The sequence below is a fragment of the Saccopteryx leptura genome, chromosome 12 (assembly GCF_036850995.1).
Source record: "Saccopteryx leptura isolate mSacLep1 chromosome 12, mSacLep1_pri_phased_curated, whole genome shotgun sequence".
NCBI lineage: Eukaryota > Metazoa > Chordata > Mammalia > Chiroptera > Emballonuridae > Saccopteryx > Saccopteryx leptura.
The window spans coordinates 44498807-44517796 of record NC_089514.1 but is presented as its reverse complement, the minus strand read 5'-3'; the positions used below and the strand labels follow the sequence as shown (position 1 = coordinate 44517796).

Genomic DNA, 18990 nt, shown 5'->3' with positions numbered 1-18990 from the left:
ATATGGAATTATGCCTTTGTTTAACATACTGCTTACTATTCGGGCTGAAACTCAGGGAAGTTACATGTTACAACTTGTTATATTTTTGTCCAGAAGAGATACAGATTATTTTTGTCTGGTAGAAACTGTAACTCCACAGTTAGGGATTTACTACCTTAGAGGTTATTAACCAATTTCGGATCTAACCTAATAATCACATTTTAGCATTCTTTCTTCATTTCCTGTAAGTGTTCACTTCGACCAAATGCTCTGTGAACGAGCTTTACCATTTTTTTGGGTTCTCTCATTAATGAATTAAATAAATCTTTGACACATTTTTATATTTGTGTGACGATTGTTTTTAACTTTTTGAAAATTCTACTTTAACACAAATGAAATCATAAACTTATTTTCAACTTGGGGAATGAAAGAAGAAATCTTATGAATGAATACCTTAAACATGACAAAGAAAAATAAGTCCAGTGTTGAGTCCCACCCCAGTTGCTACCATGCCCAAGTTCTCTGACAGCGCTTCAGTGTGACAGGTCAGAGCTCCGACTTCTGCACGTACCTTTGGACAACCAGCAATGCTGAGAGACGTGAGGTGAAGGCAGTAGATGGCCAGTGCGGTGATGGTCTCATTGGATAGCTGGGGGCAATAAGAGACATCCAGGTGTTCCAATATCAGTGAGCCTCTGCAGAATGCCTACAAGAAATTCCAAAGTCAAAGGTGTTTTTCTTTTCCTTAGTCTTTTAAGGATTTTTAAAAAACCTGATTTTAGAATGAGAAGAAGGGAGAGAGAGAGAGAGAGGGAAACATCGATTTGTTGTTTCACTTATTTATGTATTCTTTGGTTGATTCTTGTCTGTACCATGACCAAGGATTGAACCTGCAACCTTGTCATATCAGTTGATGCTCTGACCACCTGAGCTACTATACTAGGCCAGGGCCTCATTCCTTAGTCTTTATTCAAATGCTGTATACACATAAAGCCATCTTACCCATAGCAGTTTACTTAGCGTGCATTTCAGTCCCTGAAATATAGATGTGTTGCATCTTTTTTTGGGGAAAAAAAGCCATTACATTAAAAAAAAATTCTTTACAACAAAAGGTATTTGCACACCAGCTTAACAGCTTAGTAATATTCAACTTCCTGATAACAGAATTTGGAGTTTTTAAATTTTGTTTTTATTTATTGATTGTAGAGGGAGAGGAAGGGAGAAAGAGAGAGCAAGACAGAAACATCAATCAATCTTTTCCTGTATGTGCCCTGACTGGGGACTGAGCCAGTAACCTCTGCACTTTGGGATGACACTAACCAATTGATCTATTCGGCCAGGGGAGAATTGGGTTTAGTGCTAATGAAAGTTTACCTGCATGGTCAGTAGTTATTAGAGTTATATTCAGCCAACCGAGTGGGTAAAAAGAAACCTGGAGGTGAGAACTAGATGGCAAACAGCCCGGGCTGAGAGTCTGATGTGATCATGTAAGGGAAAGAGCGCAGCTTTGGAATCGGAGACCTGAGCTGTCATTCCATTTCCACCACTTACTAGGATAACTCTTCCTAGCCTATCTCCCCTTCTTGAAATTAGGGAACATACAGTTGACCCCAGTACATACAGAAGAGTGGCTCCAGGACCCCCACGTATACCAATGTCTGTGGATGCCCAAATCCCTCAGCTGGCTCTCTGTATCTGTAGGTCTTGCATCTGTCAGTTACAATATCTGCCCTCTAGCATTGTTCTGAAATGCCAGAATGTTCATCTGAAATTTAGAGGGCTAATAAAGGAAATCATTGAAAATTCTTCCCTTTATCTCAGTAGTTCTTAATTTTCCTTCTCACGTTTTAGTAAAAAGCAAAAATAATAAAACTAAGTGATAAGAATCCATGAGGAAATAATGGTCAAAGTCTACAACTCAGCAATTATGCAAGAACAAAGTGATTCACAAAATAACAGTAACTGTAAAAATATCTGAGTAAGTTGAGAAGTTTTCAATTCAAGGTGATACTAATCCTGTACTAATAAGAAAATTCCCTCCCCCAAATTGTGAGAATTACAACCCTCTAGCATTTGTTCAGTCACCCTAGAAGCCCTGCCATATTGTGAAGCAGCTAAGATTCTTAGAGGACTGAATCAGAGACCTCAGCAAATGTTTAGCATTAACTGTAATTAGATGTATTAGATTTCAGTAACCCTAGTGGGTTACTTGAAAGGCATTCCTTATTCACACATAAAAATGGATGTCCCAGGCCTCCAAGTCATTTCCTCTCAGAACTAAGAGGACCTCCTACCCTGTCGTATTTGTGATGGCCCTAAGGATGATGCCAGAGGTAAAGTCACCAGTGGGCTTCTCTCCACTGAGTGTGCCAGTTTCCCCTCGTTTTAGCCTTAGGGTGATTGATAAGAACTAGTCAGACAACTATTTAGCAAATTAATAGAGGGTAATTGTTGGGGACTGAAAAGCCAACAGGGATTTGCAGTTTAGATATTGGGGGACTGAGGTGTGGAGAACTGGCAGTAAGCTGACAGTCTGCCCATCCCCCCACCTCACTTACCTGATTAAGTTGCAAAAGGCTAAGCTTTTCTCCACAACCTCTGTTTGATAAGGTGGTAAAGGCAATTTACATGCCCTTCCCCACAGCTCCATGTTAGCTGTGATGCTGGATTGTTTATACTCATCCTACCCCCATGTCCCCCAGAAAGACTGGAGGCAAGTTTCTTCTATCCTTTGGTGTAAAATTAAGATGTTATTATGGTGGGGGTTTTTTGCACTTGGTAAAATTCTTGGGTTGCCTTGGAGATATGATCAGAGACTTCATTGATTTGCTAATGGTCGACTTTGCCCTATAAATAAATGAGGAAGCGGTTTTTGGGCGTGCTCTGTTCTTGCCAGCAGTATTGCAGAGCCCTCCCAAACCCATCCTTTTATTCTTTAAGCATATTTTCTTAATTCCACGCTGTTCCCACTCAGAACCTGGAATTACTAGTCGCGCTGGTTCGTGGCAGGTAATTTTCCAGGACAGTTAGGCATAGCAGATAAGCAGGAAATACTAGCACTGTGGCATCAGGTGGAATGGGGTTAGAAGCCTTGCCCTGCATTGTATGGATTACTGAAACTGAGCCACAGTGTCTCCTTTGCTAAAATAAGAATGATAACACCTATATCAAAGGAGAGTTGTACAGATTACATGAAATAATATATATATACCTGATATGGTTGCTAGCACAAAGTAGATTCTCATCTAGCTAGTTATAAAATTTTATATACAGTGTTTGAGAAGCAATGTAGCATATTGTTAGTGCTTGACACATAGTAAGCACTTATTAAATGTTAACTATTACTGATTTTTGCCTGTGACACCAATAATAATAAAATTGTACATTTGTGTTGTACTTTGAGGAAAACTCAAAGATGTTACTTACTCAACCCTAAATCATTATGTTTGCCTGACCACAACAACCAACAGTGATTCCTCTTCGGATGTCATCCAGAACTTGTCTTTTTCAACTCATTTGGCACTTACAGTACGTGACTGGTTCCTATATTGTGACTAACTTTGTGTGAAGATCTGTCTTTAGCAACTAAGTGATGTCAAAAATTAGAAGGAGCACTTTTTCAGGAAATAGTGTTTCCTGTAATTGGAGACAATCAAGTATAGAGGGCACACCCACAGTGGTGCAGAGGGGAGTCCAGCTTTGAAGGATTGGAATTAGTGGTCTTGAATCTATTTGGAGACTCAACAAGTTTTTCAATGACGGTGCAATAAGTCTCTCAGAGGTACTGTCTAGAACTCTGCTAGTTCTATTATACCCTTTTCACAAGCATATTTAGAATACTGTTGATCCTCAAAATATACTAGTTGGTTGATCCATCCTTTAAAAGTGTTTTCAAAGATATAAGAATTCTCTTTTAATAATACAGGAATTCTTATGTTTCAAAGAGTAGGATAATATTGTTTTCTACTTAGAGAATGGATAGAGTTCAATGAATCAGAGAAAATTTAAAACAAGAAAGAATATTTAAACTATAAGAATAATTTATTAAAAGATGAAACAAGCTTTAAAGTGAGAGTCGAGGTTCGTAGTATCTGCAACTCCTCTTTGGTAACATCTATCAATGTTTTGGCTGCTTGAATCAGTTATGCCTTAAGCCTTTCTTTTTTTTTAAGCTGTAATATTCTTTGAAGTTGCATTTGCTCAGAGATTTAAACAGTAACACAAAAAGGATGAGAAGGGCTATGATACATTTATGATAGCATTCTCATCCACAGAAAATCTGAGGCACAGAGATTGGTACAAGGCTTTATGCTTGGCATTAAACCAGGGAGCTCTGAGAAAAAAGTCAGAACTTTTCCTCTCATAATTCATATTTTCCGTTAGAGACATATAAGTCATATTAAGTCCTTAAGTCTACAGGCATGTTTCAACATAATCACTTGGGAAATTTCATTTCTCCCTTACAGATGAAATTATTATATACATTTCTGGCTCCAGAGCTGCAGAATCATACATCTGTCAATGCTGTTGATATTCTTTTCTTGGAAAATAGTAGGCTAAGCTTCTTCCAAGTCAAAACCTTTATAATGAAGATGGAATAGAAATGCAATTATCAAGTTTGGCACCCATCACATGTATCAACCAATTTTGTTTTGTGTTAACAATTCTGAGGAAAACTTCCAAATCCCTTAGTGAGTTAAATAATTTCTCCCCTGTATCTGAGCTGAGTCAGTATGGGGGCTTAATGACTACATTCCTAACTTGGGTATGTAGAGGAACTGAGTTTCACTTACATTTACTGACTGTCACAATATTGTGTTTCTGCCAAAACCCTGATTTAAACCATCTCGACAGGTGGCAGCTCCCAGCCTTAAAAAAAGCTCACCATGTGTTGCATAGTCATGACACCATCTCTTGACTGTTTGCCTTGTTAGGTTCTGACTAATTCTACCACAGCACATTTTGTGGGGTTTTTTCTATTGATAATTCTGGAAAATTCATGTACTGTCAAGAACCATTTTTTTTTATAATGAAGACTATTTTTGGCCCCTCAAAGGCTGAAATACAGCTACAGTTTTAAGTAATAAACTGAATTCAAAACTATAATGCCTTTGGCCCGTACATCCCATAAGGTGAAGAGCTACACTTCACTACAGAGAGCCTTGTTCCCACAATGCACTGACGCTGGTGGGAGGGGCTGTGGCTCAAGCACACTGAGCTGAGACATGAGGGCCTTGCCACCAAAGCCAGACTTCAGACTCAGGATTCCCCTCCTGGAGTGATACATTCCCACCCTCCTCGCCAGGAAATTGGGCTGGGAAGAGTTTAGCTAAGGCCCAAACTTAGAGGACTGTGCTGCCTTTAAATATGGAGAGGACTCTGAAAGGGAGAAAAGCCAAGGCCAAGGCCCCAAACAAACATTTCCAAAGATATTTTCATGATGAAATTTGTTACCAAATTATATAGTGATTTGGGAAATGAATGTTAGCTTCAAGCCAACTCAAATGCGGTTTACTCCATGAAGTTTTCCCAAATTCCCCTGGAAGAAATGCCTCTTCTAAATTCCTATAACTTTTTTTTTTTTGGTCTTTCTCACTTTCTACTTCTGTGGCTATTTATATAATTGTCTTCTACATTGACTATAGCTTCTCAAGAGCAGAATTCATATCTAATTTCACTTTGTGGCCCCAACATCTGGCATGCAGAAGAGGTTCAATTTGGGCAAGTGTACAAAGGGAATGTGAAAGCCCTCTGGCACAGGAGTGAGGAGAATGAGCACCCACAGATCACTCTCAGAACACCACGCCAGTCCTTTCTCTACTCTATTCAGCACCTACCAGACGCAGAGCAGGAGGATGGGTAAGAGCCCAGAGTCCCAGGCCACTAGCCTGAGTTCAGATCTTGCCACTTAAGAGTTCTGTGTCTCTGGATAAATAGTACCCAACCTCTCGATTCTGCAATGATCTCATCGGCAACACAGAAGGAACATGGTACCTTTACATAGCACTCACTTCACAGAGCTGTTGGAAGGATTGAGTGAGTTTATATGAATAAAGCAATTGAACAGTATCTGGTACAGAGTAAGCAGTCAAGAAGGAGTAGCTAGTACTATTCACTGCTTCTCTATGGCTGTGATTGCCACATTTTAAAAATCATGCACAGCATAGTAAACATTTTGAGTATATACTTTCAATAAATATATATTAATGTATTAATACTTGTAAATTATATAGACATGCAATTTTTAAAATATGTATTACAGCCTAAAAATTACACTGGGGAACATTTTTTTTTTTTTCATTTTCTGTTGCATGAGGTTTTAGAACTTTTTCTATATATTTCTGCATCACTGATTCCAAATCTGAAATCCGTTTTTTGGTGCGTGCTCTAGTATTTATGCAATTTTAGTTTCTTTTTATTACAGTTAATGGCAGGCATTGGTTTTTAGATTGGAGTTAAAGGGCAATGACTCTTGGATTGAACATAACCACAAGGAAATTAATGTTTTACAAACATCACTTTTACATAATTGTAGTTGTTTTTAAATGTAAAAAATTATTATCTGATAAAAAACACCCTCTTATTTTGTTTTAAGATTGAATCATGGCTTCTTCGAGTAGGCATAAATGTAAGAATAGTCCTGACACCTTCTGTTATGTATGTGGCTGTTACACACTTCAACGTCAAAGGTACAATATTTCATCATTTGTGACACATGCATATATTGCCTATTTTCAAGTTCTCCTTGGCAATCAAGATAAGAATTGGGCTCCTTATATTGTGTGTCATAGTTGTGAGGAAATGCTTCATGTCTGGACAAAAGAAAAATGCAAAGGCATGCCTTTTGGTATTCCCGTGGTTTGGCGTGAACCTAAGGACCACAGCAGTGACTGTTATTTCTGTCTGACCCATACAAAGGGCATCGGCAAGCAAAAATGGCATATGATCGCATATCCTAATATTCCTTCAGCAATACGACCTATCCCACACTCTCTGAGACACTCCCGGTTCCAGTTTTCAATGGTTTTATTTCTTCTAAGGACAAAGAAAGTGAACATGGTGATCAAGTGTATTTTGATAAGATGCATGAGGAAATGGTTGTAGAATCTGAAAGGTCTTTTTCTGATGCCAAGCAGTCATTAACCCCTCAGCAGTTTAGCCCAAATTGAATGACTTAGTAAGGGATTTGGGCCTATCAAAGAAAGAAGCTGAGTTATTAGCCTCCAGGCTTCAAGAAAAGAATGTACTTCACCGGTCAGCTAAAGTATCCCATTTCAGGAAGCGTGAACAATTTTTTGCAGACTTTTTTTCCAAAGACACTTTGTTTACTGTCATGATATCAGTAGTCTTCTCAGCCAGCTAGGTGTTACCACTTACAGTCCAACAGAATGGTGGCTATTTCTTGACAGCTCTAAACGGAGTCTGAAATGTGTTCTCCTACACAACAGTAATGTTTATGCAGCGGTTCCAATTGGTTATTCAACTCATCTGCGAGAAGATTATAACAACATAAAAATTGTCCTCGACTTTCTGAAGTATGAGGAGCATAACTGGATCATTTGTGTGGATCTTAAAATGGTAAATTTCCTATTAGGACAACAGAGAGGTTTCACAAAGTATCCTTGCTTTCTGTGTTTGTGGGACAGCCGCACTCAAGAGAAACACTGGACACAGAAGGAGTGGCCGAAACATGAAGCTCTGGAAGTAGGGATGCAAAATATTGTGAATGAACTTGTAGTTAATTGAGACAGGATCATTTTTCCCCACTTCACATCAAACTTGGCTTAATGAAGCAGTTTGTTCAGGCTTTGAATAGAGAAAGTGAATGCTTTCAACATATTATTTCTGCTTTTCCTGTCTTGTCTTTTGAGAAGATAAAAGCAGATGTATTCAATGGACCTCAAATTCAAACCCTCATACATGACGAAGAATTTGCCAGGAAGATGAATAAGGAGGAGAAAGCAGCATGGCAGTCTTTTGTGGCAGTTACAAAGAACTTCCTTGGCAACAAAAAGGCAGAAAACTATAAACTTCTGGTTCAAAGGATGCTGTTGGCTTTCCACGACATTGGATATAACATGAGCGTTAAGATTCACTTCCTGAACAGTCACCTTGATAAGATTCCTGAAAATCTTGGAACTGTTAGTGATGTGCAGACTACTGCTAGAGCATCAGACGAGATTGTCCTCAACAAGTACACAAATGTAAGAGGTACAAACGCAAATTTTTGCCTGAATAGAATTTAAATAAGTTTTGCACAAATTTTGTGATTAAAATAAGTGTTTTAATATGTTCTATTTTGAAATTGTAGACAAATTCTTATGCAATCATATCTTTTTGTGCATTAGTGTATTTACTGCATTATATAAATTATTATATTTTCACAAAGATGATGCCCAAGAAGACATTCTACTTCATTATGTTAAACTAAATGTTGAAAATTTTACAATAAGATGAAAACCTAAAATCTTGAATTGCAAAAAATCTGTAGCTTATGGAGAAAAACTAGTGTCAGATTTGAGATCAGCACACTCGAATTAGGTAAACACAAGTGTTTTTGTGGATGCAGCAAAAGTTTTGTTCCCCAGTGTTATATGTTGATGTAAGAAATGTCCAAATCTATAGAGAATTTTTATGAGTTTATTTGAGCCAAACTGACAACTTGCCAAGAAGCAAGATCTCTAATGCTCAAGAGGACGGAATTTTTGCAGTTTTTTTAGACTAAGGAGTGGTGTCAGGAAGATTACATGAGGGTGTACAGTAAGGTACAGGATCGGTAACAAGACTATGTACTCCCTTGAGGGTGGTGATGCCATTGAGGGGTCTGGAAAGGGCCATTACTTCCGGCATTTCAAAGGTGCACAAGAACAATGGGCAGGACTTGCTTAAAAACATCTCACTAAGGAAGTTACAGGCCTTGGGTCTGACTCCCCACCATGACCTGCCCAATTAGGAATTTATGATCAGATCACCCTAGGAGTTTACTTGCAGTCACATTTATTACAGAGCCTGTTTTTCATCTACCCATATAAAAATAGAAATAAAATTTGTAAGATAAAAATAAATCTCAATAAAAGTTCTAATATTTTCTGTCACACTGCAATAGATTTTCTTATTTATATGCAAAAGTAAATGCTTTTCCTGGAGAGACCTATCAACAGGACACCTTTGGTATCATTAAACTTAGATGACTTACTAGTTGCACAGACCTTGGGTATTTGATAAAAAATGAGTAGATTATTTCAAAAATATAATATGTAATAAAAATTAAAACATGACAAGTACATAAAAAGACATCAAATATGGGAAAATTAAAGAACAAAAGGGAAAGCAGTGAAAGAGACTGTGTATTGGAAAGAAAACCAGGAAAAAAAATGCAACAAAATATATTTGAATTATATTTTGTATTTAAGATTTGTTGGGGGAAAAAATCTAGAACTATTTCACACTTTCAAGTTTATCACAAAGGAAATGTTCGGGTTTGGATTACCCAAAGGTAAATCAAGAATTTGCTTGTGGCCTGTGGCATGATCCACATTTTCCATTTTTATAAGGTAAGTTAAAAAACAGGTGTCCGGTGGTAGAATTACATGGCATTCCTATAAGGACCTCGTTGGGATGAGAAGTGCATGGCGGTTTCTTAAGCTCTGTTAATAAGCCTGAGAGAGTTGATGGGCTTCTATTTGCAGACCCAGCCACAGCACTTGTTCTCTGTCTCATTCTTTCCCAAGAAAATGGCAACTCAATACGTTTACTCTAAGGACAAAGTTACACCATCCTTTTGTGACCTCTTCCATTTAAGAATGTCTAGGAAATAATGAGTACATGAGCCATCAGTGCTGCTTTGTTCTTGCCTTTGGGGCCGTGTGGAATAAGATGCTGTCCGGGAAGGCTACCTGTCCAGTAGAAGAGCACAGGGCCTGGAATCAGGAGCTGCAGCTGTGACCTTGAGCAAGTTACCTAACCTCAAGTTTCCTCATCTAAAGATGCGAGTGAAAACAACTGTCTATCTGTCTCACAGATATTGGAAGTTGGAAGGAAAAACAGTGGACCCCAAAAGCACTTGGCAGACATAGTAAGTGCTGGCCTTTGTCAACAGGGGAACCAGAGAGATCCTGCAGCAATCTCATCTGTAGTTTAAAGCCTGAGAAATACTACTTCACCACCTCTAACATGCTGAAAGCTTTGGGGTGAGGAAATGTTGTGCACAAAAGTGAACTGGGATCTGATAAGAGACGGTTATTAGAAGTCATAACACGGAGAAGTCATAGCTCCTGTGAGATGTGCCCAGGAGCTCAGTTCATGTCAGGAAAGGCACAGTGAGCAAAGCCCAGGAGTGTTGCACAGAAGATCAAAAACATATTGGCCATTTATTGTAGGTTTAAGAAGTAAAAGAAGCATAAACTCATACTCTTACACAAAAGTGAGATTCTGATGTCTATGATTCCTGTCTTTTTATTTTTGCCTTCAAACAATCTGACAGGTTTTATTTAACACTTGGCAAGTTTTATCTTATACTGTATATGATACACTTAAAGGTTGGAAAGGCCTCCGAAAGATTATCTTCCTTTTAGCACATTCTCTTTAGAGTTCTCTATGGATGTTCAACGTGAGAATAACAGATGTGCACTTTCCTTTTGTGAGTCCATCAGTGATTCAGTTGTCCAAGAATGGCTCTCCCTAGCGAGAGTGGGCAGGAAGCCAGGACTGGTGTGCGATCTTCTTAGAGTCAGCTGTTTATCAGCCAAGAAAACACAGTACCCATGACTCCAACATCCCTCAGACCCTTACAGACTGTGAGAAAATGACGAGCAGTCAAAGCCCAAATCCTTTGAAGTTTAGCAAATTTCTAATCCTATTGAATTGTCTCTACAATTGGAAACACACTAGGATGAGAAACAACAGAGAATAGAAAACATTTCTTTTGCTCACAGCCTTTGAAGAAAATATAGTACTGAGGTATCTTGGTAGGAGTCTGTGACTCTCAGTTGTTTCCATGTACCTTAGGTCTCTTAAGTTTATGTTGATCTATTATAAATTTCTAGGAGACCATTCTGGGCACGAATAGTTATGAAGCCCAGATTTCTGTAACAAAGCTCTCACTTGTTACACATTTTGTGAGAGTTGCTTTTTCCATAAGATACCAGATACCTACTTCTTCATTCTACCAGAGGGATTCCTTAGTTCTCTCTACGAAGACTCTGTAAAATTATCTGAACCTGGGATCTTCATTAGAGACTGTTTAGTCAATTCCTCACAGTAATCTGGAGTATTGGGCAAAATAAAGAACCTTCTTGAGCAGTATGGCTGAGAGATAAGTGTCCGGAAGTCTGGATGGCCCATCTCCCCTACAGTACATTTCAGAGCTTGCACTATCCCAACGGCCATTTTGGAAAGGGATTTTATGTTGGTTGCTTTAACTATCCCTGGAGAAGAGGTGGAATTATTGAAATCTCATGCTTTGACAATTCTTGAATGATTTAATCTTGGAAACTAAATAGAAATTAATGTTGGTTGTTTTTTTTTAAATTGTTGCTATGTGGAGTCAACACATCTAATCCATCCTTGGCATTATACATCAGCATGTGTCAAGGCCTCTAAAATCACTTTTGTTTAAGAACTAGGAGGTAGAGTCCATCAACTAATGAGAATGATTAATGAAAATCTTGCATAATCAACATTTTATAACTAGTCAGAAGTTTAATAATTCAGAGGAAGAGTTTAAGATCAGAAAAGAGTCCCTGGAGAGTAACCCAGTTTTTGCTGTTCAGGCAAAAATAAATCCAACATGAATGCTAGGGCAAGACATGAATCCAACTCTTCTTACATGCTAGAGAGAAAGGCCCCGAGGTTGGCCAGTGCCCATTCCCGGGGAAGAGGACTCAGATAGGACTGTTGCTGAATGAGGTGGGTACTCCCAGGCTTTTCCAACCTGAGTATCCATGTAGATGCTCCACACTAACTATAAGGATTTTCATTTTATAGCACAGGTAGTCCAGGATACAGGCCCGAGACCCCTGAACCTGCAGGCCTCGTTTGGACTCAGCCTGGAGAATACCTTTATCTGTAGACCCACGTAACTTACTGAACAGTGCTGGGTCAGGCTGAGAGCCAATGAAGAGCAGTGGACCTTGCTCTGCAGTCTTCCCAACTATGAAGTGGCTCCTGGTCTGCCCCACACAGCCACCCTTCCCAGCCCCTTATTCCTTAATCCATCTTCTCTACTTCCCTTTCTATTTGTAAATCAACATCTGTTATGAAATTAAAGGTCAAATAAATAGAAAAATGAAAAGTTTGTAACCCAAGAGAATGAATAAAAAGAGGTTAGAACAGCCTGACGATGAAAGAACTGGAACTTGTTATCTCATGCCCAAGCAGTAAAGACAAGACTGAAGGTCTCAACAAAGAGGGGTTCCTAAGAGAACAATAAGGGAAGTGGAGGTTCTAGCCTTTGTTCTGCTGCTTAGACCCCAAAAACAAAAGTTGTCAGATACCTTCGTGATCATCAGAGAATAGGACATTAATCTGAGCTACAACGGGGCTCTTAAAATTCATCAGTGATGCCATTTGCAAGATATCAGTAAACCAGCTGTGAAGAGTATAAGCCACAAGCTAGACAGAAAAGACAGAAGAGAGTAGATGAGGCAGAATCACCACCGCATACCTCTTATTTCTCTACGGAGTTATAAATATACCCACTGCATTCTGGTTGCAGGGCTTTAAAAAACAAATCCGTATCTGTTCGAGATACTTCTTTTTAATAAAAGATAAGAGGAGGCCATGTTCGGGTTTGAAGAACAAAGACAATTCTCTAAATTTGAGTCTTCCCCTCCTTCCAAAACTATAAAATCTACAGAAAGAACAAATAAAACAACACAGGACGCATACATTCTTATTACTAGGATACAGAGAGCCCTGCACGCTTGCCTGCAGCTACCATGTGCCTTTGGAGAGAGTGGGAGAGGGAAACTTAAACGACTCATAAGACTAGAGGAGTGAAGAGAGCCTAGAGGAAGCACAGAGGAAATCATCGACAAGATGAGAAAGTGCCACCATAGATGCCAAAATGCTGAAGAGGACTTGGTTGTTTCTAGCTCTGGCTGTCCAAATTGGCCATGGAAAAGGGCTGGAGAATGAGGCACACAAACTCCCAAACAGCCAAGTCAGATGTGTCATCCTTAACCATGTCTTCACCCCTGTATCCATTCAAAGTACCAAGTTTCATGGATTTTGCTACCTCAGATTCTCCATTCCATTTCCTCTCCTCAGCCTCACTGTTCCTGCCCTTGCTCAGACAGCCATTCTCTCTGCCCTGGATGGTAACAAAGTCCTCTTCACTTATATTCCTTTCAATCTAGGTGACTGTCCTCTCTCCCCTATGCCCTTCAACCTAACTTCCACATTTTTTATTGAAGTGCATTTCCAACAGTTAAGCTTTCCCTGGCATTCCCATGCTGGATTAAGTACCTCAACTGAATTTTCCCATGGCCTCCTCTATTATAGCATAATGACTCTGGAATTAGACATATGTAATGTCTCATGTGCTTACTTGTTTCATGAATTGGGGCAAGATTCTTAATCTCTTTGAACCTCAGTTTTCTTCTCTGTAAAATGGAACTAAAGGTACTACAAATATTGATAGACTTACGACCTATGCAACTTACAGCCATTTGACTTTACGACCACAATCGCTAGCCACGACTGCTCCATGTCTGGCAGCGCAAGCGTTGCCCAGCTGGGCGTACGACAGTGCAGACCAGCTTCCAGCAGCACTACCATCTCTGCATGCACCATTTCAACTGTTATCCCAGACTCAGTACAGCAATTTGTGTTTTATGTCTTGGATATTTTTCATCAAACCCCTCCCAAGATGTCTACCAAGAGGAAATTGTCTTTGCAAATATTAAACCAGTTGCACTGGTAATGCAGTGTTTTACTTAAACCTGATGAATGTAAAAATAAGAAACAAAATGGTGTAGAGATGATACAAATGGCATAAAATGAACAAAGAAAATTATGATATATAACAATAATGAAAGAAAATTATGATAAAATATGACTTAAAGATTTTTATAACATCATTTCACAGTACTGTACATATAGCCTACTCAACTTATGACCAAATCGTGTTACGACCAGTCTGTTGGAACCAGTCGTGGTTGTAAGTCGAGCACTAGCTGTACTTACCTTATAAGGTAGGTAATTAATACATGGAAATACTTAGAACAGTGCCTGGCATATAGTAGGTGCTAAATTAATGTTAGTCAACAGTCACCAAATGCTATTGTATTTTCTGTTTATAAGTCTGCCTATCCCACTAGACCTAGACTTATCATTTAAAAACTTTTTTTAAAATGAATATGGTTTTTAGAAAACAGATTATTTCAGTGTCTACTGTATAGAAAGTCCAGTCCAAATGTTTTCTTTTTTATTATTATTATTTTAGAGAGAGAGGAAGGAGAAAGAAAGAGGGCAAGGGAGAAAGAGAGAAACATCAATTTGTTGTTTCGCTTACTTATGCATTCTTGACTGATTTTTGTATGTGCCCTGCCCAGAGATCAAAGCTGCAACTTTGGCATATCAGGAAAAACTTCTAATCAACTGAGCTACCCAGCCATGGAAGTCCAAATGTTTTAAATCACTGAGCAAGATGTCACATTTTCACAAAATTAATCTGAATGAAACAGTTTGTATATTGTCTTGAGGCATGGAGTTATTAATCTAAATTGAACTTAATCATCTATTTTTTCCAATTTAGTGGTTGCAGATAATATCCTAGTGTTGTACTGAGGAAGCTTAAGAATCTTTCTGAATGGACACGACCAAAATACCTGAGACCTGTGGCAGCCACAGGCCCATCTATATAAGCACAGCCAGTGCACCAGGCTGCACTCCGCAGCAGTGGGATTCATATAATTTAACAACTGGTTCTCTGCTCTAATGACCATTTTAAGTATAAAAAAATGATATACCAAAAGTTAGTTTATTATTTCATCTATCTAACAAATAAGAACAATAAAAGAGGTACACAAAACTAGATTATGTTATGTTTTAAAATATTAATAAAAGTATTAAATAATACCTGATAAAAAACAATAAAACTTATTTAAGATATTTCCATATTATTTCTTGATTGGCATCCTCACTTTCAAGTTTTTTCACCTATGGAAGGAATGAACATTGCTAAGGGCGCTTACAATATGCTGTTGCACCGATGAATGTTAAAAAAGAGTAAGGAATGTAAATTTGTGACTTCTACATTGGGCAGCTGTCCAGGTGCCCACCTTAGAGAGAACACTGATTATAAGTGCCATTTTTTTTTTTTAATTCAGTGAGAGGAGGGGAGGCAGAGAGACAGGCTTCCACATGCACCATGACAGGATCCACCTGGCAAGCCCTCCAGGGGGCAATGCTCTGCCCATCTGGAGTATTGCTCTGTTGCTCAGCAACTGAGGTCTTCTTAGCACCTGAGGCAGAGGTCATGGAGCCATTCTCAGCACTCAGGGCCAACTCGCTCCAATCAAGCCATGGCTGCAGGAAGGGGGAGAGAGAGAGAGAAGAGGGAGGGGTGGAGAAGCAGATGGGCGCTTTTCCTGTGTTCCCTGACCAGAAACAAACCTGGGACAGCCATACAATGGGCCAATGCTCTACGCCTGAGCCAACCGGCCAGGGCCATAAGTGCCATTTTAACAACCAGTTCATTGAACTCAACAAAAAATTAGGTATTGGTTCTGCCGAACCCTGCCATCCGGCTGAATTCCACCCCTGCGCTGCAGAAAGCTCAAAGGGAGGAAGCTCATGACCGCTAAGGTGCAGCACTCACCACACGGCAGCCCACCTGCCCAGCTCTCTGCTCTTGGCTCCTGAGCCTGCCAGTTCCTGACTTCATTCCCGGTCTCCCAGCATCTGACTCAGAGCCTACTTTTCATTTGTCATCCCTTTTGGAGGCTACTGATTCAGCCAGAATCCATGGATGCAAAAGTAATGTTCTAGACCTTCAGTTTCAAGTCTGTCACAAGAATTTGAAACTTACCAGTTCCATCCTAAAAATAAGAAGAAAGCTGAGAAAACTGAAAGGGAACAACTTTCCTTTGATCTGTTAGATAACTGAGGTCACCAAGCAAACTGCCATGAAAACTGGAGAGACAGGCAAGCACAGAGGACTTCCAACGAGCTTAACAGGACAGAAGCCGGTAGCTGGAGCCAGTGTTAGTAGGGATGTTTGAAAGGTAACTAACTAACTGCAGGAGACTGCGTGAACTAGCCCGAGAAAAACAGTCCTGGGAGTCCGGCCTTGGGGACGTCCCCTCCTTTTGTGAGTTTTACCTTCAGGAGGTCCACTGAGTTCTCAGGGTGAAAATATCGAGAGAGAGTTCTCCTTCTGCTTCCTGCCCGGTGGGAAAGTACCACTTGAAATACCTGCAAAGCATCTGTTCTCATTAACAATCCCTGCTCTCAAAGGAAACTGTTGTACCAGAAACTAGTCAACATGGGTTTCACAAGAGTCAGTCTAGAAGGGGGAAGGGAAACACCCAGCTGCAGCCCCCTTTAACCATCCTTTCTTCCCTAAGGGTAGCACAAGGTGGGGAGAGGGGTGGAAAATCACTTGTAAAGATCACTGTCCTAGGGCACAGGCCCATTGAAAGACTGAGATCAAATCATATGACTATAGGATGCCCCACGCCCACACTGCACCTCTACATGAATAATGTTCCTGTATAATAACATGTTAGCAAAGAGATTAGAAATCATGCACAATGGAATGTAACCAGAAATCAGTAACAAAGATGGCTAGAAAATCCCAAAATATATAGAGGTTAAATATCACATGGGTCAAAGAAGAAGTCTCAAGAAAAATTTTAAAATGTTTTGAACTGAATGAAAATAAATAATTTATGGAATGAAATGAAAACAGTGTTTAGAAGGAAATTTATAACATTGAGTACATATATACTAGAAAAGAAGAAAGAACTAAAATCAGTAACCAGAGCTTCCCCCTAAGGAAACTAGAGAAAGCAGAGTAAAATAAGTCCAGAGCAAGCAGAAAAAAGAAATAATAAAAACGAGAGCAGAAATCAATGAAACTGAAAGTAGGAAAACAATAGGGGAAATCAGCTAAACCAAAAGCTGGTTATTTAAAAGGATCAATAAAATTGATAAACATAGCCATTCTAACCAAGAGAAAAAGAGAAGACACAAATTACTAATATCAGCAATTAAAGAGGGGTCATTACCACTGATAACATAGGCTAATAAGGAAATATTATAGGCAAATTTATGCCCACAAATTTGATAAAATGGACCAAGTTTTTGAAAGAAAAAAATCTACCAAAACTCACACGAGAAGAAATAAATTATCTGACTAGGCCTATACCTATTAAATAAATTGAATCAACAATCAATAACCTTCTAAAAGATAAAGCACCAGGTGCAGATGACTTCACTGGTGAATTCTACAAAACATTTAAGAGAGAAATGATACCAGCTGTTGACAATCTGTTCTAATAAATAGAGGCAAAGGAAACACTTCCTACCATTTTATGAGATTAACATTACCCTAATATCAAAACCACATACAGACACAAAAAAGGAAAATTACCATGAAAGACAAATATTTCTCATGAACACAGATGCAAACATCTCAACAAAATATTAGCAGATGAAATCCAACAGTACATAAAAAGAACTATATACATCATGACTAAGTATTTATTTCAAGTATCAAGGCTAGTTCGAAATTTGAAAATGAATTGATCTAATCCATCACATCAATAGACTAAAAACCCAAAATCATAATATCATATCAATAGACGGAGAATTTCATTTCACAAAATCCAATACCCATTCACAATAAAAACACTCAGCAAATTAGGAATAAAAGAGAACTTTCTCAACTTGATTAAGAATGCTTACACAAAACCTACAGTTAACACTGTACTCAATGGTGAGAAACTAGGTGTTTCCCCCTAAGAAAGGGAACATGGCTACTCCTATCTAACGTCATACTGGAACTGCTAGCTAATGCCACAATACAAGAAAAAGAAATAAAGGTGTACAGATTGGGAAGAAAGAAATAAAACTGCTTTTGCCTGTAGATGGCAAAGTCATTATGTAGAAAATCCCAAAGAATCAACAACAACAAATAAGCAAAACACCAACTTGAACTAATAAGCAATTATAGCCAAGTTGTAGGATATAAAATCAGGATACAAAAAGGAATGTCCCATCTGCCCATTTTGGCCCTTTAGAGCCTCTTCCTCCAAGATTTGATCAGTCTTAAATGTACATGGGTCAGAGGTGAGAGAGCTTAAGCAGAGAGGCCTACATTTGTAGAACACTAACATGAAGCATAATGTTACGAGATGAACAGAAGTAGATATGGACTCGGGCTGAATAAAGATGAAAAGCACTCCTATCTGGGATTTCAGGCACATGTAAATCGCCATAAGCAAATAGTGTTTATTAAGTGTCTGTGTGTATATCGACATTCTAAGTATTATATTAAATTAGCTAGCATGCTGGAAAATATCTTTAATACCATAGTCCCAATAAAAACAATGATCTATTTTCTTTTTGTCTTGTTTATTGTTATACAGTACAAATTTAAAGAATAATAGCAATTAATATTTATTTAGTGTTATAAAATTTTTAAATGCTTTTACATACATAAATTTACTTAGTCAATTATAATTTAGGTGCCTCTAAAAATTCTTTGGTTCATTCATAGGAGTAAAAATTAGTAAATTATTTCTTCCAAAAGCATATTCTAAACTAATTTCTTACCATTAGGAGCAATGTGGCTATTGAGATTACTTGTTTTCTGACTGTGTTCAACTAAGTAAAACAAATTATCAAACTTCTATACTGAAAATGTTTATTTTTATTTACTAATGGTTATTATTATTAAATATAATAATGATAAATAGTACTCAGTAAAATCCATTGCACACTTACTTTGTTTAGGAACCATACTAATTACTTACATATTTTATATCATTTAATGCCACAACA

General features: G+C 38.4%; 1 protein-coding gene across 1 annotated transcript in view; it reads right to left on the bottom strand.

The window, feature by feature from the left end:
* FBXL13 (F-box and leucine rich repeat protein 13) overlaps positions 1–18990 on the bottom strand; it is a 273369-nt gene that overhangs the window by 8977 nt on the left and 245402 nt on the right. The window contains exon 19 of the mRNA XM_066353904.1: positions 551–685. Within this exon, the coding sequence (XP_066210001.1) occupies positions 551–685 (135 nt within the window). The remainder of the gene's footprint in view (positions 1–550; positions 686–18990) is intronic.